The sequence below is a fragment of the Meles meles genome, chromosome 9 (assembly GCF_922984935.1).
Source record: "Meles meles chromosome 9, mMelMel3.1 paternal haplotype, whole genome shotgun sequence".
Taxonomy (NCBI): Eukaryota; Metazoa; Chordata; class Mammalia; order Carnivora; family Mustelidae; genus Meles; species Meles meles.
The window spans coordinates 761,000-788,073 of NC_060074.1; the positions used below are offsets into that span (position 1 = coordinate 761,000).

Below are 27,074 nucleotides of genomic sequence, written 5' to 3' on the forward strand. Positions count from 1 at the left end.
AATGCCAAAATTGGGAGAATTCTTATAGGCAGTCTAGCTCAGTCGTTTGTTTCAAATATGAGTAAATGTTTGGCTAAAAAAGCTAGATGACAAATTCACCACCAAGTAGGGTCAGTATTGGTACAAAAAACAGTGTCTTAGGTCACACTCAGGAACTTTTCCCCAAAGCCTCTGGTGGAAGGTGAAAGCATTAAACAAGTCTGTTTTAATTAACTTTTATTTTTCCAGAAAACCACTCCAGGCATCTGTTTGAAAGATCAGTCAGCACTACTGAAACCTTTTCCTACTAGTGAACAGCTAGCGTCCTCCCTCAGAACTTCATACCCAACCGCATTCTGGCCATTGAGAGGAACGATTCCACTTTACTTGAGTTTCTCCGTGACTGTTTCCCCCACACTCTTCTCTGTCTTCTAGGAATCTTCTCTTCATCGCTAGTGTTTGACGTTTCCTGTGTGTGGAGGAGGGATGCTGGGGGGTTTCCACTGTTGGTTATGACGCACCATCTCCGTAAAGGAAATCTATCCTGCTTCCATCTTTAGGCTCTCTCTCCCCTCTCTTTTAGTCGCTCTATTTTTCTGGACTTTCTATTGCTTCAAGATTAGGCTCCTGAATTGATTTCCTAGTTTTCTCATTTTTTACAATCCAATTTTTTTAAAGATTTATTTATTTGACAGACAGAGATCACAAGTAGGCAGAGAGGCAGGTAGTGGTGGGGAGCAGGCTCCCCGCTGAGCAGAGAGCCTGATGTGGGGCTCGATCCCAGGACCCTGAGATCATGACCTGAGCCGAAGGCAGAGGCTTAACCCACTGAGCCACCCAGGCGCCCTGTACAATCCAGTTTTTGAAAAGGATTTTTATTTATTTATTTAACAGAGAGAGGCAGCATGAGCAGAGGGAGTGACAGAGGGAGAGGGAGAAGCAGGCTCCCTGCTGAGCAAGGACCCGATGTGGGGCTCGATCCCAGGACCCTAGGATGGTGATCTGAGCCAAAGGCAGATGTTTAACCCACTGAGACTCAGGCACCCCTTTTACTCTCCAATTTCCATTCATATGCCTCTTTCTCTTCGTAATAGAGATTTTCTTCTCCATTTCTTAATTTGAAAATGCTTATGTACTGGGGTTCCTGCGTGGCTCAATTGGTTAGGTGACTGACTCGATTTCAGCTCAGGCTGTGATCTCAGGGTTGTGAGATCAAACAGAGCATCAGGCTCCACGAGCGCAGAGTATACTTGGGGTTCTCTCCCCCTCCCTCTCCCCATTACCCCACCGCAACCTCCCACCACCCTCTGCTCGGGGGCTCACTCGCTCGCTCTCACAAAAAAAAAAAAAAAGCTTATGTGCTTATGTATTTTAACATTTTCTTCCTTCACAATCTCAAAGGATCTCATGTCCTTTTTTTTTTGCAAACACGAAGGGCTACAATAAATAGAATATTTAGCTCTTTCTATGTCCCTCAACATTTGAATTTAGAGAAAATTTCAATTTTCTCTAAAGGATTTAAAAAAATTTTTTGGTATACATCTTTCATGGGATTTACTGCTACATACATTAGGGTTTTGTTCTGTTGTAGCGAGTACATATTTTCCGTTTTTCTGTGTAGTGTACAAAAATGCTATTGATGTCATGTATTGAACTTGCATGTAGCAATCTTGCCATACCTGTATTACTTCTGTTTTTGATTTTCCTAGATTTTCACTTATTTTTTTTAAAGATTTTATTTATTTATTTGACAGAGAGAGACACAGCGAGAGAGGGAACACCAGTAGGAGGAGTGGGAGAGGGAGAAGCAGGCTCCCTGCCGAGCAGGGAGCTCAATGTAGGCCTCGATTCCAGGACCCTGGGATCCTGACCTGAGCCGAGGGCAGACGCTTAATGACTGAGCCACCGAGGCGCCCCTGGATTTTCACTTATGCTAAGCATATTGTATGGAAATAACTCTGATATGTTTATGCCTAATTTCTGTTTCCGTTTGTTTTGGTATGAAATTAAGACCACCTGGATATGTTGAATAGTAATGGTAGTGGAGAACACATTGGTCCAGTTCCCGAGTTTCATGGGATGTTTCTGAGATTTTATCACTACACATCATGTTGTATGTTTTTGGTAGATATGCTTCCTTAGATAAAGAAGATCTTTATTTTGCTCAAAGTTTTAAATCCTGAAACAAGTGTTCAATTTGACCAAATGAGCTTTATCTATTAAATGATAATTTGGGTTTTTTTTTTCTGTTAATACTTTTCATTTATACTAAATAATGACTAAAGGTGAACCATCTTTATATTCTTTTTTTTTAACCATTATTTTTTTTAACCATTTTTTTTATTTGTTTATTTACAGCATAACAGTGTTCATTGTTTTGGCATCACACCCAGTGCTCCAACAGTACGTGCCCTCTTTATATTCTTAACAGTCATTGGTATTACTCATTGCTTTTGCCTCAGATTCTGGCTGTTACTGCTCCTGTCTTGTTAATAATTTCGATATTTTCTTCATGAATTGCTTAATTTAAAAAAATGGTACATTGTAATATTATTGATCTTGGTTATTGACTTTTTTTATGTCTTTTCAAATTTTGTGCCTGAGGCCTCACTCTAGGCCCGACCTGGCAGTCAGATCACAAATTTCAATAGTGCTTATGCCAGGGGGATGTTTGGAGTGGACTTGTGACTCATACCTGGTTAATCAGAAAGTCACACTTCTCTAAGCCTGATATTTGGGTGAAGGCTGGCCATTAGATATTTGGGTCAAAAAGAGGGCAGCCAGGATTTTTTTTTAATAAGAAAAATTCCTTAGAGTTTTTGTGTCCACAGCAAAGTTGAAGGAAAGATACAGAGCTTTCCCGTATATGTCCTACCACGACACGTTGCCAGTCCCCCAGCAGCGTGTACGTTTGTGACGGTGGATGAGCCTCACTGACATGTGATAGTCACCAAAAGCCAGAGCTTATAATGACTCACTCCACGTACAATCCACGGATTTGGAGATGTAATGACCTGTAATGACCTATTTCCATCATTACGACCATACACAGAGGATTTTACTGGTTTAAAAATCCCGTGCTCTGCCTATCGCTCTTCCTTTCCTACTTCCCCTCGGAGCCAGGATCTTTTTACCATTTCCAGGTTCTCTTTTCCACAGCACCACGCATGGGGACTCCTACAGCACGTAGACTTCCCAGTTTGGCTTCTTTCACCTAATAATATTCATTACAATTCTTCCATGTCTTCTCACAGTTTTGTAGCTCTTTTCTTTCTGACACTGAATAACGTTCCGTTGTCGGGATGTAACACCGTTCATCCGTTCATCTGCTGAAGGACCTCTTGGTTGCTTCCAGGTTATGGCCATTAGGAATTAAGTTGCTGCAAATATCTGTGTAGGCTTTTGTGTGGACAAACATTTTTATCTTATTTGGGTAAATAGCAAGGAGCTTGATTGCTAAATGGTATAGTAAGAGTGTGTTTACTTTTGTTACGAACTGCCGAGTTGGCGTCCAACGTGGCTAACCATTCTGCGTTCGTACCAGTGACAAGTGAGGGTTGCGCCTGCTCCATCCATGTGCTTGCTGGAACTTGGTCATTTCATGTACCTGGTTTTAGCCGTTCCGGTGGATGTGTAGTAGTAGCTCATTGTTGCCATTTGTCTTTCCCTGAGGACCTGTGGCGCCACATCGTTTCATTTGCTTATGTCATGTGAGCTCTTCTTTGGTGAGGTGTCTGCTAAGGCCTTTGAACATTTTTTTTTTAAACAGCATTGTTATGTTTTAGTTTTAAATGTTTTTTATGTATTTTGGTTAACAGTCCCTTATCAGATGTGTCTTTTGAAATTTTTCTCCCAGTTTATGGCTTGTTTTCTAATATCTTTTATTATCCTTTGCAGAGCAAAAGATTTTAGTTTTAATGAAGTCCAGCTTGCCAGTTATTTCTTTCAGGGTCATGCCTGAGGCCAGGACTTCAATTCTTTGAGGTAAGAGAGTATAAACTTTCCTAGAAAAATTTATCTGAGAGGATGTGAGCCTTAAATCCTAGAAGTCATCGTGTAACCCTGTAAGATTAAAAAGTAAAGGCAAAAAGTGCTCGGCAGAAGAATCAGAAATAAAGATAGACTGAGCACCTGAGTCCACTATACTGAAGTAAAATAACTTTGGCCTTTCTAATTTGGTGATCAAATATATCCCTATTTTGTTTCAAACTTTGGGGATCCAAATTTTTGGATGAGGAAATCCTATTCATTGTCCTAATGCTCTATTTTATCACATTAGATGACTAAATGTGTTCACATCGCTCCTCTCTCTTTGGTGAAATGAATTACCATATATCACTATTCCCTTAAACAGTGCTCTGCATAATTCTAGCCAAGACACCAGCTACGTGGTTGTAATTCAGAGATTGGCCCCAAGGGACTGATGTTCTGTGGGGTGGAATACAAGAAAAGTAATTCAGGTGTGTTCATGCTAAAGTTCTTGAGAAAGAACTGAAAGTCAAAAGTTGGAAACTAAATTCAAATAATAACTTCATAAAAAGGAGACAAACAGGAACATTTTATAAAGTAACTCAAGATTTCTCCTAAATAGCTGATTAATGTCATTTTCTTCCTCCTTCTGGCATGGAAATGGGCCATGACACCTTTATTAGTCAAGATTGGAAGTCACTTATAAAATCTGCAGTTGGGGCACCTGAGTGGCTCAGTGGGTTAAAGCCTCTGCCTTCAGCTCAGGTCATGATCCCGGAGTCCTGGGATCGAGCCCCACATCTGGCTCCCTGCTCGGAAACGAGCCTGCTTCCCTTCCTCTCTCTCTGCCTGCCTCTCTGCCTACTTGTGATCTCTGTCTGTCAAAAAATAATAAATAAAAAAAATCTTTAAAATCTGTAGTTAATGATATATATTTAAATATGCATGTCATATTTACGTAAATGTAGGAGATGATTGTAGAAATACATACGGAACGGAGTATGCATTGTAAGGCATAGTAATTAACTTGTTCAACAATTAAGAAGTCCTAGTATATGAATGCACATTTGTGATTGAAAGGAGATTATTAGCAAATTCCAATAAGGGAGGTAAAAGTCAACTGAAGCTTATAGAACAATTTTTTTCTTTGTCTTAGGTCTCAGTCTTTGTAATAACTGAAGAACACTAAAATTTTTTGAAGTATAAAAAACTTCGTAACAGTTACATTTAGTATTTTATTTTATTTTATTTCTTGTAATGTAAAAACTAAAATCATTTGATCAGTTTTCAGCATGATTTGTTAATTTCGAACACAGACTAAGCAAATTTGGTAAATATATATAAATGTTATATAATGTAATTCTATATAAAATTCACAGTAGATGTATTTGATTATGTAAAACAAAGTAAGACGGTACCACCAGAGAGCTTCTTATCTAAAAATACAGCAAAAATAATATTCTTGTGAATTAAACATTGCAAACTATCTCAGGTGAGTCTTTCTTGATTACGTAATGAACCCATGGATGGTTTTTGGAGAAAACGTCCAACTCACTAATGCGTTACTCATACATTGTTGGTGGCAACTAATCACTTGACCTGAGGAGACTTTACCCTTTATTTAAGGGTATTGCTATCCATTTGTAAATGACAAGAAAGTGTATTGCACAGGGATTTTGGTTTCCCAAAGTCTCAAATTCCACAGCAAACATTCAGTTTAAGACTATTACTTATGTATATATTTTGTGTATGTATTCTCTTTGAAATCAAGATATAAAATTAAGTGAACTATTTTATAATGATATAATTTTTATGTCATAGGATGAAAATGATTTATAATTATATCTTAGGACTTCATATTCAGCCTCAAAACTATGTGGATTTTATAGCACACATGAGCTGGACCCTGAATTCATGTGGAAAGTTGAGAAAAGATCACATTTTTAGGTAGGAAATCAGCATGGATAAGTTGAGTAATTAAAGATGTATTCAGTGAATAGTGTATATACCCTTTTAACTAAATTGAAAGTCAAGGAAGAAGGCAGTAGTTAAATCCAAAAAAATACATATCAAAATAAACTTGTGGGGGATGGGGTGGCGTAAAGTACCAACTAGTGAGTCCTCGATGGATTCTGAGTGGTGGAGAAATATACTGAATTAATTCTTAGGAATTAAAGCAATACTGTTGTGAAGAATGCAATAGGGGCAAAAACCTGGAGCTGAAGGTTATGAAACAGGAAGAAAAAAAGTGTTCAGAGACCGATTATATGTATATTTTTCTTCATACATCCATGTGTGAAGAAAAACAAGAAGTCAAAATTGGCTTCAAACTTTCAAGACTGAGGAACAGGCAAAATTACAACACTACCACTAGAGAATAGTCATTAAGCTAAACTAAGTAGATGAAATGGTTACTTCTAGATGGCGAGTTCAAATTTAAATGCAAAGCTAGAGATGAGCGCTACAGACTGGCACGTCCCAGAGGCTGTGGGGACGCCGCACCGCAACGGCTGAGCCGGGAAGGAACGGTCTAGCTCTGGAGGAACAGAATGAACTCCAAGGAAAGGCTAGGTCACTGAGAGGGAATATCACATAGATTTTCTAGTAGAATCTTCCTCTTCGACAGAAATAACATGACTTTTTTTCTCCCACCTTAAACATGACTTACTGGGTTGTACTACATGCAAAGCCTAAGGATAAATAAGTAGGTTTCAGCAGGTTTAAATATTCTTACAATTTTGGGTAAGAGAAAACTTTGTTAAACAATGAATTTGGGAAGTACATTAACGATTTCCTTTTGATTACCATTAAAAATTTCCCTTTCCACCAAGCCTCTTCTTACCATGATCTGTACTTAACACACAACTATTGAACCATTTTTACAAATATAATGGGTCATAAACAAACAAAAATAGTTAATCAGAATCAGGCACATGATAGAGTTGACTCTTTTTGTTCTGATAATGGTTTGGCTCAAGACTGATCTGAGGCACTGGCTTCCAAAAAAGGAGGAAATTCTGTCCAGGGAGGGAAGCGCATGATGGGATTGCGTTATTACCAGCTCTCCTTCAACGCGGAATTTCCGATCCTTACAGAAGAGAGTGCTGGTCACCATTTTAGATGGGAAGTCCAAAGGGTGCTTGATCTTTCATAGCTATATTTTTTAATCTGTGCATAGGCAATAAAGGAGATTATCATCTACATGATCAAAAGAAATAAATGACAACGTATTTTCAAACAACTGATTACCAAATGTAAAAATGGTAAAAATGGACTGATTGGATATGGTCAGTCATATGATAGCTTGTAGTCAATGGGAAATAGAAAGGGATTGAGAGAGTCAGTAAATTCATAGTCGTCAGCCCCTGAATATGCACTTTGATTACATAAAGAAGTTAATTCTAATACAAATCATTAATAGTGGTTAATATGTACATAGAAAATTCATGGAAATATTCATTAAAAGGATTTTGGGAAAGAAAATATAGTGAAAAGTTTCATCCAGAATATTTAGAACTGATACAATAATGTAACAAAATTTACGTTTTTTTAACAAAAATTTTTTCATACACTATTTTCACTCTCTGCTTCTTTCTTTTTCTTTTGGTTTTAATTAATCCTCCTTTTGATATTCTTTGGATGAAACCTACATAAGGAAGAGAAACAAATTTATTATGCAAAACAGAGTAATAAAACATTTTATTTAAAATTTTCTCAAGTTATCTTTAAATACATAAATATATATATAAATATTTATATTTAAATATATAAAAATATTATATTTATACATAAATATATAAAACCAAAAAATTGGCTTAAAAGCTTTAATTAGTCTTTATGCAGAACAAGCTATTTCTAAGGAAGTCATTTCACATATGTAAGAATGAGCAAAAATGAATAAGCATGTTTCTGACTTTTATCTCTCATCTTCAGTTAGAAATTCATGCTCATTTTATTAAAGCAAACCCGAAGCTGAATATGATTGGTGGACTTATGTGTGATTTTTACTTATACGTTAATACCCTATAAACCTGCATCATTTTAATATCCAGAAGAAAATCAGTAGCTAAATTTAAATGTTGTGCATTGTAAGACAGCTTAAAAATATTTTGGCATAATTTAAAATGAAAGCTTAGTATGTAAATATTAAAAATTGAATGTTTTGTTTCAAGTAGATTATTTTTTCTGTGAAAGACACATTATGAGGAATTGTAGTTAAAATCTCCAGCAGCTTCATCTAAATGTAGTTGAAAAGGGGACATGTATTACCTAAATTATAATATTTTGTTTCTTATTATAAGTAGGACTAATATCATAATATTTTTCTTATATTAAAATTTATTCATAATTTCAGTGCAATTGTTATCTTAAACACTAGTGAATTAATGGGAAGAATGTCCTTTTTACCTTTCTTACAAGCCCTAAGACATGCTTTTTTAGAAGTAAAATTATTTTCATTCCCTCCACATCCACTGTACTTAAATGGGCGGCATTTCCCAGTGACTGAATTGTAGTAGAATCGGCTCTCATTGGCGTGACACAATCCTCTGTCTGCTGGAGTCAGACACCAGGAAGGACCGTGAAATTCTACGAACATCAAGAGAACAGGGTAAATCACATGGTGTTAATCTGAAACTTTCACATTGTTTATTGCTTATCTATTGTCTTATAGTATATTCGAAACCGTAATCGGAATGAATAAAAGTAGTACTCGGTGAAACTCATGTATTTCAACTCCAGGAAAATGCTCTAGTCACCTCCAAGTGTTCGCCACAGTAAGACCTTTCTCCGGTAAATAAAGTAGTTGTATTTGTGAAAGGGAAGTGCTGTGGTCACGCTCTACAAGGGAAAAAACTAGTTGTACGTGATAGAAACCGCTATTCAAAAATTTATAAAAATTTGTTAACCGTATTCCCTTTAGCAAGTTATCAGTGTTTACACATCCTTTTTGTTCATGAATGTTCGACCTGGGGAGGAGAAGCGTCCTGATGACCAGTCCTCACTCGCTGAGCGACACAGGCCCTGACTCTGAGGAAGCGTTGCTGCTGCTGCCGGTTGACTCAAGTTCTAGGTGGTGTAATTCACCACAGTTTCAGGCACAGGAATTCAGGCGTTCAGGCTTCAGAGAAGGATCCCTGAAGAGATGACGGATGTAGTGATAAGGTTCTCTTGTGAACTGAGGCATCGGTTCTTGATGAATTAGACGTTTTTGCAAAGGAAGGCGTATTGTTAAAGCCAGTAAGATAGGACACGTGCGGGTTGAAACCAAGCATACAAACTGGTCTGTCGACGGGACAAACCACTTTAGAAACCAGGAAAGAAAACACAACCAGGGTAATAAGAGGATCGCTCATTTTCTTAAGGCAAAGCAGAGAAATAGTTTCAGTTCAATGGTAGTTTTTAGCTCTTTTGGGAATTCCTGTCAGTGAGGGGAAGCTGGTGTTCTAGCAACAGACTTACGCAGCTTGATATTAGTAAACCAACGCTGCAGGGAAGTTGGTAGATGGAGAGAAATCAAAATAATAAAACTTTAGTGGCTTTGTCAGATTGTGAGATGCGGGACAGCGGATGCAGACAAAGAAGGTATACTAAATATACAAAACTGGCAGAAAATAGGACTTTGAGGAATCCAGCCAATGAAGGCAAATAGGTTGGCCGGAAAGCTCTAAGTGGTTTGATGATAAGCGAACCCCCGAGGAGACTATAAAAGAAATAAAATGAAACAGTTTAAGGGGAAAATGCAGAATTTGATATGATCTGAATTAATGAACAATAATCCTAATTAGACATGAAAAATACAAACATCTGCATTTCCTCCTGCCTTCTTGATAATGTAAATGAAGATGAGAGTGTCTTGATGTAATGGCTCGTATAATAGAGAAATTCTGGAAAACAGGAGTCAGAATACTATGGAAAATACATAAGACATTTTAGGAAGATGAAAATTCTGTGTCAAAATTCAAGAACTGGAGTCACCTAAAGAATATTGTATTATTTAGGTCCTTGATTATGTCTATGAACACTGATTTTTAAAAGAAGACCTTCAGATCTGAAAAACTAAATCATTAGTCTAAGTCATCTTTTATGTCCTCCTATGTGGGGGTTACAGTGCATGATCACTGCCAGCATTAATCAGAATTAAAATGTTATTCGGTGAGAATGTACACTTAACTTTCTAGAAATGGTTGCTAGAAATGGTCCTGCCTCCAATACGGTTTATGCAAGAGGAACTTTCTAACAGGACAGTAGAGATATACTGTAATGGAACCTACTATTGTGCAGACTTTTCCAACTCTTTTTGCTCTGGATTCTCATTGACCCCGAGCCCAGAATATGAGATGGCTTTCTGTTGCTACCACTTCTATCTCCGTGAGCTTCCAAAGTCATCACCTGTGTTCAGAAACAAAAGAAATCCTCCTCACGCGATTAGCCTAATTTGAGAAACAGAAAATTTCTTTTTTTTTTTTTCATTTTCAGCAAGCACCCACAGATGCTTCACAGCTGCTGTAGAAATATGACGGTACGGCTTATACCTCAGTTTCACTTTTGTATGTTGTAAGTGAGATTTAGTAGTCCACAGTAAGTTGAAGACAACATATATGGACGTTTCTATAACTTTATACTCCTTTACAAGTGCTGATTATCATGTCCTAACTGCAATGTTCTACTAAAGTTCCTTATTCCAGGACAGAGAGAATTTTCTGATAACATGAAGCAAATCCATCCTTCTTCTCCTGTAACCTGGAGTAAGCTGGGCCCCATAACAAAATCAAGGCTATACCAAAGTAAGAACAAGCTCGGTGGGTACATCTGGGGCTCCAGCCCTGGACCGAAGTTAGCAATGGAGGCGGCTCTGGAACCGTGGAGCATATGCTACGGGTTTGGTGGGAGAGGTTCCCTAGCTTCTGTCTTCCTTTGGTCACTGAGTCTTCCAACAATGTCTGCCACTCACCAAATCTACTCAGAAGCCACGGGCAAGAGCACAATGTACGTATGAGACAGGGCAAGAAGGCGGCAGTGAGATTAGTCTGAAGGCAAACAGGCAATTGGCCGGCACAGATGCCGTTAGAGAGTCTCACAGTTGTTCACCTGTTTCACTGTGTTTGCCCTGGTTTTAATCACTGTCTACACAGATTATCAAATATAACTCACTGTGGACCCAGATAATTATTGCGGTTCCTAGCACTAAAAATACAAGTATTTTGATAGTGGGTTAAAATTTGAAATTCATTAGTGAAAATGTTGTATTACAGTTAACTTTTAAAAGTTTTTAATACAATAGTTATCACTTGTAGAGTTTTTATAAGGCCATTATTCTTCAGAACATGAATTATACTTGCTGTGTAACCAATTCATTTCTCCTAAAACCATTTGAACTCCAAGTAGTTAAGACTATCATTGGATTGGTGCACATGGTGGCTCAGTCAGTCGAGCGTTTGACTCTGGATTTTGGCTCAGGTCATGATCTCAGGGTTGTGAGATCGAGCCCCACGTTGGGCTCTATACTGGGCATGGAGCCTCCTTGGGATTCTCTCTCTTCCTCTCCCTCTACCCTCCCCATTCCCCTCCCTCTCCCTCTCTTAAAAAAAAAAAAACAGAGACTCTCATTCGATTACTCTAGCATAGGCAACGAGACTATGACTACAATAACGAAGCAGGTGGCTTCTCAAGGACTGCAGCTCTCACGGGTTTTGAGTCTTTGATTATCATCCAGTTCATCTCCAAAGGTGAGGAAACAGAAGTTCTTGCCCCTCATGAGGAGGTAAGCTTGTTTGTTTTCAGTTAACATACACTCTAGATAAACATAGGCACTCACCTATTCAAAATCCAGACAATGATATCTATAATGAAAGAAAATATAAAGGTTTTGAAGTAGTTACACAATGTAATTTTTTTGGTCTAGATTATAATTATTCACAGGTATTTAAGATAGAATGAAAAGATACTAACCTGACTTCTGTTCATTTTTCCAAACGTAATTTAATAACCAAATGCATTCTGTCTTGATCTTGCCATTAATAAGAACTTGGATGGCTTCCACTTAGAGGCTCTAGGATATTTTTCAGAATTCAGGCTCCACTTACACGCTGCCAGGACCTGCCATGATCTAGTGGGACGGCTAAACTGGAGGGAGGCGCTCCAAAATCAGTCTTCTATTTAAGTGGTTTATGTAAATTTTCTCCAGAACTTACACTGTAAACTTCACGTTCCGTAATCACTTTGAACCCTTACCGTGGTGTCTTCCTGTTCCCGTTTTACACACTAACAATTGGGCTTTTATTTTACCAATTCAGGATTTATGAATCACCCCATGACTTGCTGAGGAATGTTTTGTCTTCTGAGATTGTTTTAAGGAATTGAATAATAAATCTTTCCTTTGAGTAATGTGTTTTTCCCCATAATTTTCTAGTAAAAATATAAAGACTTTAACTTTCTAATTATAATTTATCATTGTAAGACACTGAATTAATGCAAAAGTATAACAGCTATAAAACAAAAGTTCTCTATAATTTGACCCTTGTCCCTAAACTGTTGTCTGTGTTTTGGTATATATTTTCCTTCAAATTGCTTGCACAGGCACACGGATACGTGTACTCTGTGTCTTCCTGTACTTACTAGTATTTTGTGACTGTTTCAATATTTGCTCATATCCACCTTCTTTTTAATATGTGCAGTGCTCGTTTCTTGAATTGAGTACAGGGTGTTCAGTCAGCCATGATTCATGAGAAGGTGGATTCCTGTTTTCAGTTCTGTATTGATGGCACACTGGTTCAGATATTTCTAAAGATCTTTCTAAAATCAGAATTATGGGGGTGGCTGGGTGACTCAGTCCTCAAGTGTCTGCCTTCGGCTGAGGTCATGACCCCGGGGTCCTGTAATCAAACCCCACATCGGGCTCCCCACTCAGCAGGGAACCTGCTTCTCCCTGTCGCTCTGCCTGCCGCTCCCCCTGCTTGTGCTCTCTGTCTCTCTCTGTGTCAAAGGCAGACCTGTAAAGAGCAACACCATCTTTCTTATTTTTTTATTCAGACTCCCCATCCCTGTGACAATTCCCATCGTATAGGAGTCACTCGGGATTTGTTGCATTGAACTGACATTAAGAAGTATAATAGACTTATTCCTCGGGTCATAGGATAAAATTAGAAACACAGGTTTACAAGTCCTCCGATTAGAGCATATGGTCCAAAGACACAAAATACGTATTGGTGTTTTATAATTACATTTGAATTTTAGAAGGGCTTTATTTTATTCAGATAGTCATAGTATGACTATTGAATGAGATACTTCAGATCAAGGTTATAGGCTTTACTTACGTGTAAAAATTATCACTAATAAAATGTATAAAATAAAACCCCTGATTATTTCTTCCTGTTATAAATCTCCATTGACACTGGGTAATCATCATCAAAACCTTCAACTATTAATAGTTCTGAATCCTTATTGCATGGTAAACATGGGGATAGAATTTTATATTTGCCATAATCATCAGCAATTCTGTGAGCTATTACGCTCCTTATATAACAAATGAGGACCATGGCCAAGAGTTGTGTGATTCTTTCAAGTCCACAAGAAGAGCTGGCAAGTAGGAGGACTGGAATTTAAACCCACCTCTTTCCGCCCATAAGCCAGTGCCCTTAACCACCATAAGGTGCCCTCTGAAAACTACCTAGAAAATAAAAAGAACCGAGCAAAGACAATTTAATAATCATCAGATAAAGAGAAAGCTGTCACAACTTCCCTTTTATATCCAGCTTCCAAATTCTCTCTCCTTTGCAACTCAGGTTCAGAATGTACCCTAAGTTATGTGCATGAAGTCAGAGTTTATCAAGTTTGAACAGGAGAAAATATCTCATCAAAATAAGTCATCAAATGGAGAAACTGGAAACAAGTCTTGGGAGTAGGAGTGCTGAGCCAAACAGTATTCAAAGAGCTCAAATACTTAAAGGCAAGAATCACTGTGTTTGCAGAGTCAACCCGGACTGATTCTGGAAAGAGACTGAAGTCCCACGTGTCTGTGTGTTCCGTGAGCACGTTTGCCAGTCGGCTCGGCTCTCCTGTTAATAGCGATGAGAAGTGACCGAAGAGTAGAAACCACCTTCCACCGTGTCTCCAGAAAAAGATAGAAGTGGGGTTTTCTAATTAATACATTTTATAAAAGTGCTTTTTAAACGTCTTCCTGAACAGATTGTCATTATTCAAATAGAAGTAGGGCAGTCAGAGAATGACAACAGAGTAGCACAGGCTTTCCTGGCCCGTTCCTCATTCCTAACCTGCTCTAGAGCAGCTAATCCCAAATGCATGTCATAATAGGGATGCGCCACCTGAAATCAGACACACAGGCCCATGGAATGAAAGAGCCCAGTAATAAACCAAACTTATTTGGTCAGTTGATCTATGACAAAGGAGGGCAGGATATAAATGGGAGAAAGACCGTCTTTTCAATAAATGGTTTTGGGACAACTGATCAGCTCATGCGAAATAATAAAACAGGACCCCTTTCTTCACCATATATAAAAATAAACTCAAAATGGGTTAAAGATCTCAATGTAAGACCTGAAACCATAAATTCCTGAAAGAAAACACAGGCTGTAAACTCTTGGGCATTGGTCTTACCAGTTTTGTAGGAGTCTGTCTCCTCAGGCAAAAGCAACAAAAGCAAAAATAAAAAGTGGGATTACATCAAAGTAAGAAGCTTCTGAACAGTGAACAAAACAACTAGACAATGGAAAACGGAAAGGCAACCTATGGGATGGGAGATGCATTTGCAAATGAGGTCTCTGAAAAGTGGTGAATATCCAAAATGTGTAAAGAACTTGTACAGTTCAACACCATATTAACAATTCCATTTAAAAATGAGATAACCTGATAGACATTTTCCAAAGAAGAGCTGCAACAAATACATGAAAAGAGGCTCAACATTACTAGTCCTCAGGAAAATGCAAATCACAACCACAAAGATATCACCTTATACCTGTCAGAACAGCGAGTATCGGGAGACAAGAAACAAGTGTGGGCAAGAATGTGGCGGAAAAGGAGCCCGCAAGTGCTCCCGATGGGAGTGTATATTGATGCAGACACTGCAGGAAACATTATGAAGGTTCCCCAAAACATTAAAAAGAGAAATACCATATGATCCAATAATTTGCTACTGAGTATCCAAAGAAAGCAAACACACTAATTTGAAGAGGTACGTGCGCCCGTGTTCACTGCAGCGTTCCTGACAGCAGCCAAGCTCTGGCCGCAGCGCCGGTGTCCATCGGTAGATGGATGGGCAGAGGTGTGGTGTGTGCCCACACGCCCACGCTCACACACACGTACACCCCACAGAATATCACTCGGCCACAAAAAAGAATGAGATGTTGCCATCGGTGAGACCATGCTTGAACCTAGAGGGTTTATGCCAAATGAAATAAGTCTGAAAAGCCAAATTCCATATGACTTCACTATATTAGAATCTAAAGAACAAAACAAAACACAAATACAGAGAACAAACTTGTGGTTCTGAGAGGGTACGAGGACAGAGGAGTCCGCAAGTGTGGGCGTGCTCGAGCCGCGGGAAGTCTCCCTCCCATGGTGGGTCATGGGTGCATAGCGCAGGGAGGATGGCCCAGACTGGAGCGACTCTGTGTGGGGACAGGCGGTAACTGTGATGTATATAAATGTCAGGTCACTGCAAACTAACAGTATTGTAGGTTAAAAATTACCATCCAGTTAGTCTTGTTAACTCATTAGTTTGCAGCTTGTACTCATCTGCGAGTTTCGATCGATAGTCGTATAATGGTCAGATACTTAATGAGACACAGTACTTTACTCGCTCATAGGTGATTAGTGTCATACAAAAGAATTTAATTCATAGATTAGAAGTATGTTTTTTTCTTTTAAAGAAAGTTCAGGAACACTTCTCTGGAGGCCTCCCATGACCGGGCCAAAGAACGTATCCTTGCTGAAAGCAGAGAGGGCCCAGGAAGAAAAGGATTAGCCAAAGTGGTCAGTGGTCACCTAGGGTGACCGTGTCCGCTGGCAGAGTGCTGGCAGAGGGAAGGTGCTACAGTTTTGTTTCTCGCCGGCTCTGCTGCCAGGAAGTAGATGGTCTTAGGGTCCTGTCCACAAGTTACCTATTTTTAGAAAGCCGGCCTGTCAGTAGACCAGCGTGTGGGAACCAGTGTCACTGAGCATTTCAATGAGGAAAGTTTCTACGCTTCTGGGTCGGGAGCACAGGGTGGGGAGGACAGTTTCAGTGGGTTTTTGATGAAGGGGCTTCTCAGAATTGTAGACAGGTGGCGGCGAACTGTGGAGCCCTAGACGACGGGGGTATTTTCTTTGCACTTTCAGTGGTTGTCACATGTAAGCAAATCTTCAACCACAGACCAAACAGGTGACAGTGTTTTCTTGAAAATCTATAAAGTAACTGTATCAGCGATGGCATTTGTCAATTTATATAACAATAATAGATTCAGTCAATTTATATAACATCTCTTCCAAAAGGCCAGTGATAACCAAAGATTTTTTAAAAGGTACATGTGTATGTATGTGCATGTTTATATATGTTTGGTTTGTGTTTATGTTTTCTTTTCTCCCCATTTTCCCACATGTATATGGAATCTGGCCGTAGGTTATACCTTGAACATGGGCAGGAGAGAGCAAGCCTCAGGTACCCACATGGCTTGCAGAATGATACACAATCATTTTGCCTTGACTTAGTGGCTGCCCCGAGGAACTACAGATGAGGTCCAATATTTAGGTGATTTTTTTTTCTGTCAGAGACCAAGTGGGAGACTGAGTTGCCAGGTTTTTGAAGTCTATCACAAGATTTTGTTTTTTCAAAATACATAGCTGATATAGTCCCAAGGCAGCTATTACGAGCTGGCGTAGAGAAGTAAAGACACGATGAGAACCAAGAAAACAAATCACTTTTTAAAAGATTTATTTTAGAGAGAGAGAGTGAGCATGGGGGAAAGGGCAGATGGAAAAGGAGGGAGAGAATCTCAAGCAAAGCCCCGCTGAGTGCAGAGCCTGACGCAAGGCTCAGTCTCATGACTCTGAGATCAGGACCTGAGCCGAAATCAGGAGTTGGATGCTTAACCGACTGAGCACCCAGGCGCCCCAAATCACTTTTTTAATCAACGGGTCAGGTCCATTCAAAAAACCCAGAATCACATGCAACTGATGAATCACAAAATTAACCCCTGAAATTAATAATATACTATATGTTAACACATTGCCTTTAAATAAAAAATCACAGAAAAATAAACAAATAACTCCTTTAAAAAAAAAAAAAGGAGCCCAGAATTAGTATGAACACTTGAGAACATTAACTTTTCTTTGATAGACATTTACCAGTGAGCTCTATTGAGAGGACTATATTAGCTATGTTCACATAAATATTAAAACTTTATTAATGGTATGTTATCAAAGGCATCACATACGATATAAAGCAGAAATATTAAAATGTGCACAAAACGCTGACTTATCCTAAAGCGGACACGCACACATGGACGTGGAAGGACGTGCTTCCAACTGCCATCTGTTCTTCTGAAACTGTGGGTCGCAATTCACAGATAAAAATTGTGAGCCTCCTGTCTTACGTGTAACACTGACCTGAATACTGAGAAGGGAAGATCTGCAAAACATGTAATACATGGTCTCTTTCCTCAAAAAACTTGTCATCTAGCCAGTGAGGCAGGGCTGAGACAACATCCAGTCATAGGAGCGTTAGGGGAATCAAACTAGGAAGCCGGGAGAAAAGGGGAAGAAGGCTTCCTCGTGGGGGTGAACGCAGCCTCCATGCAGAGGGCCATGAATTTCAGGAAGGAGAAACCAAACATCAGGAGCCCAAGAATGGATAATTCGTGTTTACTAATAACAGAGTAAAGGAGTTCTACTTAATGACAATGTCCCTTCAGAAGGGACAAAAATATTTTGTGTTTAGTGAGACGAAAATCCGGGACAGTTAGAGGGGTAGCAGATAATGCAGAAAAATCTAAAACAAGCGAATGAGGCTAAATTACCACAGAAAGAGTCTATCTGTTAAGGTTTTAATTTATTTTTCTCTAATGGAAAAGAAGTATGGGAACTCGCTTGACTGAAGATCAATATAATGGACGAGTGTGAGCAGAACAGCAGTGTCCCTGTCAGAAAGGCTGTATCCGGGGCGCGCCACGCCAGACTCCCTTGTCCTCTGTCCTTTCTGTGTCTCCATGGATGTCCATATGCATTGTGCACGTGTACATACATGTGCTGTGTCTATGTGCACACCTGTAGGAAATGTTGTACTTAGCATGTGCGATACAGAGTATATATTAATATATATGGTGTGTCTGATCTCCTTGATATACTGGCTTGCCTGAGCCAGTATCGGTCCAAGCTCATTTTTTTGGTAGATCATATCCCAACACATATGTGATTTTTTGAAGATTGAAATACTTTAAAAATAAATCTATTTTATCTATCCACCAAAATGACAGACCTAGTTTTCTGTCATTATATATTTATCTCAAATAGATCTTTTTTTTTTTTTGACATCCCCTTTCATTTTTGTTAGTGTCCCTGTTTGATGACATCAGACGGAGATCCTCGAAACCCACAAGACTGATACTCTGAACAAAACAGGCAGACTGAAATTGGAGAAGACAGGACTGAACATTGCATTAGAAAAAGCGATAGAAGGACTGACTAGAAGGAGAGGGTGATCAGAGGAGAGGACCAAGTGCTCAGACTGAAGTAGCTAGAAACAGAGGCAGAACTCTCAAAGTCTGGAAAGCTGCAAGTTTTCAGAAGACAAAAGTTACACGAAGTTCTTTTGGCTTCAAAGCCCCATGATACCTCTATATGACAATAATCTTAACTTGTTTCCACTAAACACATCTGAACTGTGTAAGTTTCCGTCTCTGTATTAATTTAGGCCTATTGTCCTTTCTCTTCTGAAGCTTAATTGTAGTTTTGTGACCGTATGTGTACCGATCCGCTTAGATGAATGAGCAGAGATCTTAGGAGTGTCTGAAATACCAGCTTCTGTGAAGAGGAACTTAGAGACGGTTGCTTTGCAGGTGAGAAAGGAAGGCCAGGGGAGTTACGGGTATCGCTCTGGGTCCCACAGGTAATACGGATGAGTGATACTCATGTGCTTAGTGGACCTTGTATACTGACTGACTTCACCTCACAGCACAACTTACGAGGTGAGCACTGCATTACTGACACCCTCGTGGTATAGTGGGAAACTAAGGTTCAGAGAGGCTCAGACGCAACTCAGGGTTGCACAGCAGCAAGTGAAAGAACTGGGATTCAAGCCCAACTCTTCAGGCTCAGAGTCTTTGACTGGACTGGTGCTGGTCACAAAGGAAGAGTCAAGAAAACTAACTGTGGTAGTTTTTCGTTCTGAAGATTAAGTACAGATGTACACATGTGTAGAGGGGAGCTTTAGAAGGATTTCTCTCACACACGTGGTGAGAACAAGTATTTGTTTTACCTGCATCGATATACTCATTAGTTCAGCCCAAACTCAAATACTTGTACATAAGGATGTGCTTACAAAAGATGTTATAAAAATCTCTTTAAGGGGGGCACCTGGGTAGCTCAGAGGGTTGGGCCTCTGCCTTCAGCTCAGGTCATGATCCCAGGGTCTTGGGTTTGAGCCCTGCATGGGGCTCTCTGCTCAGCAGGGAGCCTGCTTCCCGCCCCCCTGCCTGTCTGCTTGTGATCTCTCTCTCTGTGTCAAATAAATAAATAAAATCTTTTTTAAAAAAAATCTCTTTAAGGAAGAGCCAGCCCCAATCTTTGAGATCCCCTATATAGCCTACCAATAACGAAATCTGGAAATGAAAGGAGAAAATTAAAGCTCACTTGCACTTGGCAGGCATTCCAGTATTTCCAGTCAAGGAGGCTCACTGGGAAAAACATTCTCAAGCTTACATGCAATTTCATGGTAGTTAAGAATAAACAGCAAACAAAACTTCTAAAAGGTTTTCCTATTATCGTGAAGCAGAACATTAAAATTATGTTTACAAATGTTCTCCTTCACAATGATAACACAGTCTAGCTACTGTTTTGGAATATGCAAATACTCTACCTAAGGACTACTATTTAATGGAAAGAATTTTAAAGATTTTTTTATTTTATTTTATTTTATTTTATTTTATTTTATTTTATTTATTTGACAGAGAGAGATCACAAGTAGGCAGAGAGGCAAGCAGAGAGAGTGAGAGGGAAGCAGGCTCCCTGCCAAGCAGAGAGCCTGATGTGGGGCTCGATCCCAGGACCCTGAGATCATGACCTGAGCCGAAGGCAGCGGCTTAAACCACTGAGCCACCCAGGCGCCCTTGAACAACAAGGTTTTACAGAAACATAGAAACATATTTGTTAAATTAAAATATGCTAATATAATTGCAAGCACTGACAGATGTAATTATTTTTGAGCTGGAATAGCAACAGTGTCTTCATAGACCTCAGCAAAAGTCTTTGGTGGAGTAGGAAAGGGATAGTCTGCGTACAGGACAAGTGGGGGCGCAGTTGCCTCTGACACTGAGTGAGGTAGAGAAGAGGTCTTCTAGATCTCGGTGAAGAGTGACAGCTGCATTTCCACCTTCTCCACCTTGGACAGGAGGGACAGGGATTGAGTGGATCTTACAGAGCGTGAGGGCACAGCTGCATTGTCCCCTTTCACGTTAGTGACTCTGCGTCAAACTGCCTATAGTCACTATTGCAATATTGTTTCACACTTTAGCTCAGGAATGTTACAAAACAAAAGAATGAGAAATTCATACTCTAGCAAAGGAAGAAAAGGAGTCAGATTGACTAGAGGAATTGAATAGAGGAATTGAAGTCTCGAGGCAATTACATATAATAAAAATGAAATAATTATCTAGACAAAGAAAGGAGGAAGATTTCCCTAATTTTAAATGCAGTTACTATAAAAGAATTAAATATCTATTGTTTTAAATAAAAATCCTCTTAATCTTGTTTTCTTTTAAATTCATGTTGTGAATTTTTACTGTTTCCTTAGTAATTTTCTGTTATAACCACTAATTTGGTTTTTTTATACTTTTCATTGCGCAACTACATAAAAACTTAGGACATTTATCAGACAGTATTTAAAGCTCGTTTATCTTCTCACACTTATTTTGTCTCCTCCTTTCTATTTTGGTCATGTGCATGCCAAAAATCATGATTTTTATACTTGATAAAACTTTAAGGCAAAACTTTCTCATAACTTATTCCATTCATTATGATAAATAGATACGGATCTCTATTTGAATTAGTGAAGCATTCCAAGCAAAAAATATTGAAACATATTGAAAACTGATTTCATGATTTATTTTATTAGTAGACATATCGTATCACATGTCTCTTTAAACCCATTAATTTGTTATTCTAAACTTTCGCATCTTTCACACAGTACGATTTAGCACGCTTTTCAACATGGGATATTTAGCTGGATAAAACAAAATGTCACTGAAAGACACAGGGCTGGAAGGACACAAAGAAACAATGCAATGAAATTACTTAATTTCACAGATAATAAATCAGAACTACCAAGATATTTACTATTATCATTATTACAAACAAAGTCGTGTTTAAAAACTAGACGTAACTCATCAGGCATTGGACTCGCTGCTCTCATTACAGACTCTAATCTGAGGCCCTGAAGGCATTTGATATCCTGTTTTCAAACTCCCTCTGACATTCTGCTCATTTATGACGCCTCACAGGCTGCTGGAACGCGGCTCGAATGCCTGCAATTTCGGGAATTTAGTTCCTATGGAACCCACTGATTTTTTAAGACCTCACATTAAAAAACAAACACTTTACTAAAGGAACCTTATACTTCACATTTCATGAATTAATCCTGCTTCTGAGACTGGTTGAGGCAACGAGGAAGGACGGGGACCTGGGCAGGAGGAACCAACCCGCAGAGGACGGGGGTGAGGATGTAAACTTGATGTTCCCTCGTGGGGCAGCGCCTGGAGCGCCGAGAACATGTGTCACGTTCCCTCTCGGCCTCTCCCACTTACACTGCCCTGTCCTCCTAAACACACGTTTCCAGTTCTCCTTGAGGCCTCTCAGGGCTGGCATTTGGGGCTGAAGCGACGCCCACAGACATGACGGGGTCCCTGTGGCACTGAGCGTGGCATTTACATCCCTCCCTTGGGACAGGGACAGGGACAAGGACAGGGTGCAGCCACCACTGCTCTCCATCTGTCCAGCAGAGCCGCTCCCCGTCTGCCTGCTGATGTGCTGGAGACTGTCCCCACCTGATTCCCACATGCTGCTGTGGGAACCCCTGCTGCACACTCTGTCTCTTCTACCCTCGAGTCACGGTTGGATGAGCTACAGAATTCTCTCAACTCTCCTCAACTTGACATTTGAGACATTCACGCCGACTGCGTCAAAGCAAAATCTCCAGTGTGTGAATGAGCACGTGTGATTTTTAAAATTTAGGTAAGACCTTATATTTAGCCTGTTAACCTCAAGCTCTCTTGGTTGTTTTTAACTGCCTACATATTTGTGGTTTCCAGTTCTGTATTCTAATATTTTTACTATTTTCCTGCCCTGCATTTATTGTGGGCATATTTCCTCTATGTCTATTTAAATTTGAAAAATACATTGACAGGGTATAGCCCAGAAAAGAATCTTGCAGAAATGCAAAGGACAGTTCCCTTCAGAGTGACATAACCTTTGGTGATGGTTATTCAACAAATTCCTGATGTGTCCTGTGACTAGACACCTGAGACCTTGCCCAATGCCATGTTCAAAGAGCCCTATGCTGCCTTTGACACAGCGCTGCCATTGTAATCATTTCTCACGAGACATTGATGCTGACACTTCTGAACACGATTTTATAAGGTAAATTTGGCAGAGTTAAACATCATAGGAAAGCTTTCATGTGATATATAATCAAAAGCCTCCCTCAAAGCGTACTTTAAAAGAGAGGAAAATTATCACCCTTACAGGATCGAAGACAAACATTTTGAATTTCAGTATTTCAACACACCTATTATAACAGCTGTATTTAAAAAAACAAAAACTTCCAATATACATTCTACTTCTATTGTTACCATAATATTTTGGGGAGAAAAATTTAAAAAAATTTATTCTTACCCAAAAAGCTGGGAGCCTCGGTAGGCGGGGGAGCGGCGGACTCACTGTTCACAGAATCAGCCGGGGTTACGTTATTCGTCAAATCAAGTGGTGTCATGCTGCCGCCAGAACTAATGGGCAGTGTATTATCCGTAGAGTCAGATATGATTGTATTATGCACAGCTTCATCCAGCTGATCATGTGCTGGGAAAAAACACCGTTAAAATGCAACATTGTCCTAAGTCCATAATTACAAACACAAAGCAAGGCTTAGCGGTTGTGTTAAGAAGAGGAGACATCAGGGCACCTGGGTGGCTCAGTCATGATCCCAGGGTCCTGGGGTCAAGCCTGTTTTGGGCTCCCTGCTCAGTGGGGAGCCTGCTTCCCCTCTCCTGCTCCCCTTGCTTGTGCTGTTTCTCATTAAATAAATAAATAAAATCTTAAAAAAAAAAAGAAGGAGAAAGAAAGGGAGCAGGGGGAGGAGGAGGGGGGGCAGGGAGAAGGAGAAGAGGAGGAGAGAGAGTGGGTATCTACAGACACCAGCGCCTTAGTTTGCGGAGACTCGTGGCGTCGGTTTAAACCAGGATTTCATGGATCTCGAAGGGCAGCCCCCGTTGGGTTCTGTGCTCCGTGGGGAGTCAGTTTCAAGGTTCTCTCCCTCTGTCCCTCCCCCAGGTCATGTGCACATGGGCGTGCACGCACACTCTCACTCAAATAAATAAATAAATCTTAAAAAAATGAGTTGGCTTCTAGAAATTTTATTCACATTGCTATGTTAAATTAGTGAACAGTAAATTTTCATATTTATCCATATCATTTAATAAGATCATATTTCTGTGAGTAACTTTGTAGTTCTTGGTTAAAAAAAAGTCAAAGTTTAAGGCAATCCTTTAATAAATTTCATGCTCAGGTAAACCTGATTGATTTCAAGTGGTAGGTTCCAAAGAACGACTTGTCTTCAAACTATTATAAACCTAAGGGATGTCAGCAGTCCTATTCTTATGCTTACATTGTACTACAATATTCTCAGGAAAGAAAATTAAATAATGTAACTTAAGATAAATCTATGGAAATCTATGGAAAGAAGTTCCTCTATACATTTCTTACTTTTCTGTTCCTTTTTTTTTTTTTTTAAGTTAACACAGTGACTAATTTTTTTATCAGATTTAGTGGGTGGTAATGTATCTTCATCTGGTGGCTGAAGCAAACATCTAGGTAAGCTTGAACATCCTTTAAGATCCGTCCTTCTTGAAAGAAGGCCTGTAAATGAAGTAAAAGGAGATGAAGACGACTTACCGAGGTCCTCACAGGTGCTCTTGCATTGCTCCAGTGACATAAAGTTGTTTTGATTGCCGAGGCACCCGCCATACTTGAACTCTTCACATTTCTTTGTCTCATTGTTATAAAAATACCTAGTCAGATAACCTCGACAGAGTCCACTGTCTTCATCCAAAAAGCAGTAATCTGGCTTTTCTGGAAATTACCAAAATGTCAGAAAGCAATATACTTTTTTGTGAATAATAGAATTATGCTGGGTGAATGTACAAAACAACTAAGTGGAAGTTATTTAAAGAGTAAACATGAAAAGTTAACGGTACAAGGTAAAAATGAAACTTTATCCACAGCCGCACAGTATTAAAATTGTCCACTACGTCTGCTGGGACGTTGAGAATAAGGAAGACGTATCTATTGCACACATTGTTGCTCCTGGAATTTCAAGTTCTAAATTTATCAACATAAATTAATAGGGCACCAACTATCAACTCTTTCATGAGTTGAAAGAGTAAACGATATTGTTATTTTACCCTTGGTTTGGAAGAAATATTCAAAATTTCATAATATTACAAAATATCATGTCAAAATTTTGGTTCAGTTATTTTTTTAAATATTTTTTTTTTATTTATTTGACAGAGAGAAATCACAACTAGGCAGAGAGGCAGGCAGAGAGAGAGGAGGAAGCAGGCTCCCTGCAGAGCAGAGAGCCCGATGTGGGGCTCGATCCCAGGACTCTGGGATCATGACCTGAGCCGAAGGCAGAGGCTTTACCCCACTGAGCCACCCAGGCGCCCCTGGTTCAGTTATTTTTTTAGGCCTACATGCATTGACATTTAGGAAAGATCTAGGAATATTTCATATTCTTCAGGTGTAGACTCTCATTAGGGAAAGAAGTGTAATGTGTTGCTTCATTACAGTGGTTTCAATTTTTAAAAATATTGGAGTAGGAGCTTTGAGGTTTATGGAAGCTTTCATGGCTATTCTTAGAAGTTCCTGAATTCTTTGGCCGGAGTCTGTATTAGGTGAGGCATGACACCCTCTGCCGCCGTGTCTCCTGTTTTCTTCTTCCCAGGCTGGAGTGACTCCAACAATGCAGAGGCAGAAAGGAAATACATGTTCAGGGATTGGAGAGGCTTTTGAGAAAAATCTAGTGCCCGTTCTTTGATAGTGGTCCAAACCAGATTAAACCCAGCTGTCACCGAAGCTGCCACTGTGATCTACATTACAAGCCTTGTCTACATGCACACTCTGCAAAGAGGAGAATTAAACTTAGTTTCAAAATGGTGATTGCAAGATAGACGGAGCTTGAACTGGGCGAGGTCCCCATCTCCCCACTTTTCCCTGCAACTGTATTACCAGAGTGGCAAAAACGAACTGTCGTTCCTTTTACATTTTAAAGCAACTTGTTCTATCTCAAGGAAGCAACACTCAGGAGGGTTTTACTATAAAAAGCGTATATTTAATAATGATTTCTGCAATAATTGCAAACCTGCAGGAAGGCTGATCTCCTAGGAAAGCATTGTTTTATTAAATAAACATCCTATTTTCATGTGGTATGAAATATCTATCTTCTATAACTTCTCAAATTACCAGTTTTAAAGTTATTTTGTTTATTGTTTATTGCCTCTTGTTTCTCAGGGTGAATGTTACTATTATCACCATATCAGCCATTTGTGGTTAAGCGTAATATATGGGACAAGGAACAAAACTAATTCTTTAAATTTTTGTAATACTTTTTTTACAAGGGACTGAGGAAAAGATATCTTCAGTTGCTAACATTTTTATTTGTTTTGGCCTTAGTATTTACTTCATAGGAAATTTTAAATCATCCTAACAGAATATAAGAATTCTATGTTTAACACAAAGGAGTAGGTAGAATACATTGTGTATAAAGAATACAAAACAGGGCGCCTGGGGGGCTCAGTGGGTTAGAGCCTCTGCCTCGGCTCAGGTCATGATCTCAGGGTCCTGGGATCGAGTCCCGCATCGGGCTCTCTGCTCGGCGGGGAGCCTGCTTCCTCCTCTCTCTCTGCCTGCCTCTCTGCCTGCTTGTGATCTCTCTCTTTTAAATAAATAAATAAAATCTTAAAAAAAAGAATACAAAACAATAGGAAATTATGCTGAGAAGTATAATTAAGAAACTGGAAGTTGCTATTATTTATGAGGCCCCATTCTAAGGACATACATTTATTTTAAGACAAAGTTGAAATTGCACACTTGGAAAATAATTCCACTTGGGCCTACTGTTTAAAATAAGGGTACAGATCAGGAAATTCATGCCCCATATTTCGCAGGTAAAGTAACACTCGTACTAAATCTGAAACACAATTCTTGCTCTAGGCTGAGTCTCGGTTAAAACACAGAATACAGATTTTTCGCGAGAAACAGACTTCCACTGGCCACATTAAGTTTTACCATGAACTTCTGTTTGAGGCTGCACACTTGATAATTGTCCTAAACCAAACTATTTCGAGGAGGCTGTCCTGTAACTGTCCCAGTGTCGACACTGAGAAGCCTATCACGCAGTTCGTCTGAAGCGGGAATGCTCTCATTAGAGGTCTTTATTCTCTCAAACGCGTAGATAATATCAGTTAAGGATGAGAGCAGAGGACCTCCGAACTGGGACACATCTGCCTGACGGCCCCGTGACCATCCGCTGAGCACAGCGACCACCAAGCCCACCTCCCTGACTCTTGACAGATGCGTTCGTTCAAGTCGCCTCTTGATCTTCCTCTTGCTCTGACACAGCAGTCTCCCATCCTGCGGTCTCCTGCTTA

At 39.5% G+C, this 27,074-nt stretch overlaps 1 protein-coding gene across 6 annotated transcripts in view; it reads right to left on the reverse strand.

The window, feature by feature from the left end:
- Positions 1 to 4,924: 4,924 nt before the first annotated feature.
- TFPI (tissue factor pathway inhibitor) overlaps positions 4,925 to 27,074 on the reverse strand; it is a 64,654-nt gene continuing 42,504 nt past the window's right edge. For 4 of the 6 annotated variants that reach the window (XM_046019084.1, XM_046019083.1, XM_046019086.1 and 1 more), the window contains 4 exons: positions 24,319 to 24,495; positions 23,044 to 23,226; positions 8,356 to 8,535; positions 4,928 to 7,594 (listed from right to left, as the gene is read on the reverse strand). In XM_046019084.1, the coding sequence (XP_045875040.1) occupies positions 7,488 to 7,594; positions 8,356 to 8,535; positions 23,044 to 23,226; positions 24,319 to 24,495 (647 nt within the window). In that variant the 3' untranslated portion in view covers positions 4,928 to 7,487. Of the gene's footprint in view, positions 7,595 to 8,355; positions 8,536 to 11,764; positions 11,790 to 17,022; positions 18,205 to 23,043; positions 23,227 to 24,318; positions 24,496 to 27,074 lie in introns of those variants that run through there. The other 2 variants (XR_006820283.1, XM_046019087.1) reach the window with 2 other exon arrangements.